General features: G+C 59.7%; 1 protein-coding gene across 1 annotated transcript in view; it reads right to left on the reverse strand.

Moving 5' to 3' along the window:
- The window catches only part of SDRG_08050 (hypothetical protein), a gene marked incomplete at its 5' end in the record, with an annotated part of 5,104 nt that extends 3,259 nt beyond the window's left edge, over positions 1-1,845 (reverse strand). The window contains one exon of the mRNA XM_008613917.1: positions 10-1,845. Within this exon, the coding sequence (XP_008612139.1) occupies positions 10-1,845 (1,836 nt within the window). The remainder of the gene's footprint in view (positions 1-9) is intronic.
- Positions 1,846-1,935: the final 90 nt, after the last annotated feature.

A 1,935-nucleotide genomic window follows, 5' to 3' on the forward strand; every position in this document is an offset into this window, starting at 1 on the left:
GCTGTACACCTTGGTGTGGTCTCGCGTCAGAAGCACGAGAATATCGTTGGCGACGTACGTGAGCCACGTGGCCTCACCGGTCACGACAATGGCTTCCAACCAGCTCCGAGGCGTCGCCACGAACCGCGATGCGCCAGAGGAAGATGTCTCAAGCGATGCGTTGGCCGAGCTCAGCAGCAAGATGGCCGACGCGCCTCGTAGAAAAGCCAGCGGTCGACCGATCCAGACAGCCCCCACAATCCGGTTGAAGAAGAAGAGGTTCAAACCGTTGAACCGCAGCCGGGTCTTGACCGCATACATTAGTGCTATCCCACCAACGCCCACAAGAATCACCGAGGTGGCGACCACAAGGTAGTAGAGAATCTGGGTCGCAGACTGCAGCGGCTGCGTCCCCGTCGTGTACAGCTGTGGACTATAGACATTCGACATCAAGGTGAGATTGCCACTGTCTCCTTGAAACGACACGACTTCGCGGTTGCCGAGGACCCAGTCAAAGAGAAAGACGTAGCCAAAGAACGCAAACGAGGGCTCGAGCAGAGGTTGTTGGAGGACGACCCACGAGCCATTGGCTGCAGTAGCGTACTGCATCAAGCCAATGTTTAGCCCAATCTCATTTGCAACCGAGGTATTCCAGTCCAGCGCAAAAGACTCCAAGAGCTGGTCCGCAGCTGTGACGGCAGCAACACAAGCTGTCGCCGGGGACGTCACAGCGCAAACATCGGGAATTGCGGCGTTGTTGTTGACGGCGCGGGCGAGGACGAGCAGCAACGGATCCAACGTCAGCGTCAGTGGCTTGGCCTTGGCGCAATCGTCGAAAAAATCAAACGACTGCTGGACGTACGCTGTGCGCGGTAGCAGTGTGCACATGGGGTTCCCGCCGTAGAACGCATCGTTGGCGCGCCACGTTAATGGCGTCAAGCTCAGAGCTGCTGTGGGCAGCGCTTTACGGATACCATCGACGCCACCAAACGAGGCCAGAAGAAGCGCGCGCGCCGCCAAGTACGCTTGCGTGAGCGACGTAGGGACACTCGGGTACAGGCAGTCGACACTCAAGAAGGGTCCAACGACGGTCCGAAAGAGCTTGGTTTGGTTGAAGAACTGACCGGAGACCTTGGTGATGCCGTGAATGACCTCGAGGTCCCGTGGCGGCAAGGTCGCCGAGAGGTTCGTGGCGTAGTAGCGCGACGAGCCGTGCACGAAACTGCGGTTCATGTACTTGCCGAGGGTGAGGTCGTTCAGCGGCATCCAATATAGCGCAAATGTCGTCCAGGGTCCCGTTCCCTGGGGGAAGTTCTTGATCGTCACAAACTGCGTCAGTCCGAGCGCGTTTTGGAGCGCGACCGACTCGGTGATCCCACTCTGCCACCGGTTCTGCCACTGCAGCTGAAACCGGTTGAGCTTGTAGCTCCGCCAGTACGCGAGCTCGTCGAGAACAGTGGTCGTCGCGCGCGCCTGCGACACAATGTCCAAGAAGCGCTGCCCGGGCGCCGTCTCTTGCAGTGCCAGCCCATATGTGACCGCGAATCGGCTGTTGACACCGCCCCACATCGCCATGTAGTCGGCCCACACCACATTGCGCAAAATAGCTTCGAGGTACACGGCGCCGTTGGTCGCAAACTGGTCCTTGCAGCGCTGTTGACGGCCTTCAGTGTGCGCAATCTCAAACGTCTGGTTAAAGTCGAGCCAGCAGTGCTGCACGTTCATGCGCATCGACCACGCGACCGACACGGCCCGCAGCTGCGGCACGGCGTACTCGATCGACGTGAGCTCGGTCAAGATGACGCGGCGGGCGTACGTGGGCGACACGTTCGTGGTGGCCGTTGACGCGTTGTACAGCTTGTACATGGTCGCGTCGGCCGCGTAGATACTGAGGGCCGACGTCGCGGTGAGTCCCAATTGGGCGTTGACAAGGTCGATGAGGAACGCTTCGCCGCC

The sequence above is a fragment of the Saprolegnia diclina genome (genome assembly GCF_000281045.1).
Source record: "Saprolegnia diclina VS20 unplaced genomic scaffold supercont1.24, whole genome shotgun sequence".
NCBI classification, from domain to species: Eukaryota; Oomycota; class Saprolegniomycetes; order Saprolegniales; family Saprolegniaceae; genus Saprolegnia; species Saprolegnia diclina.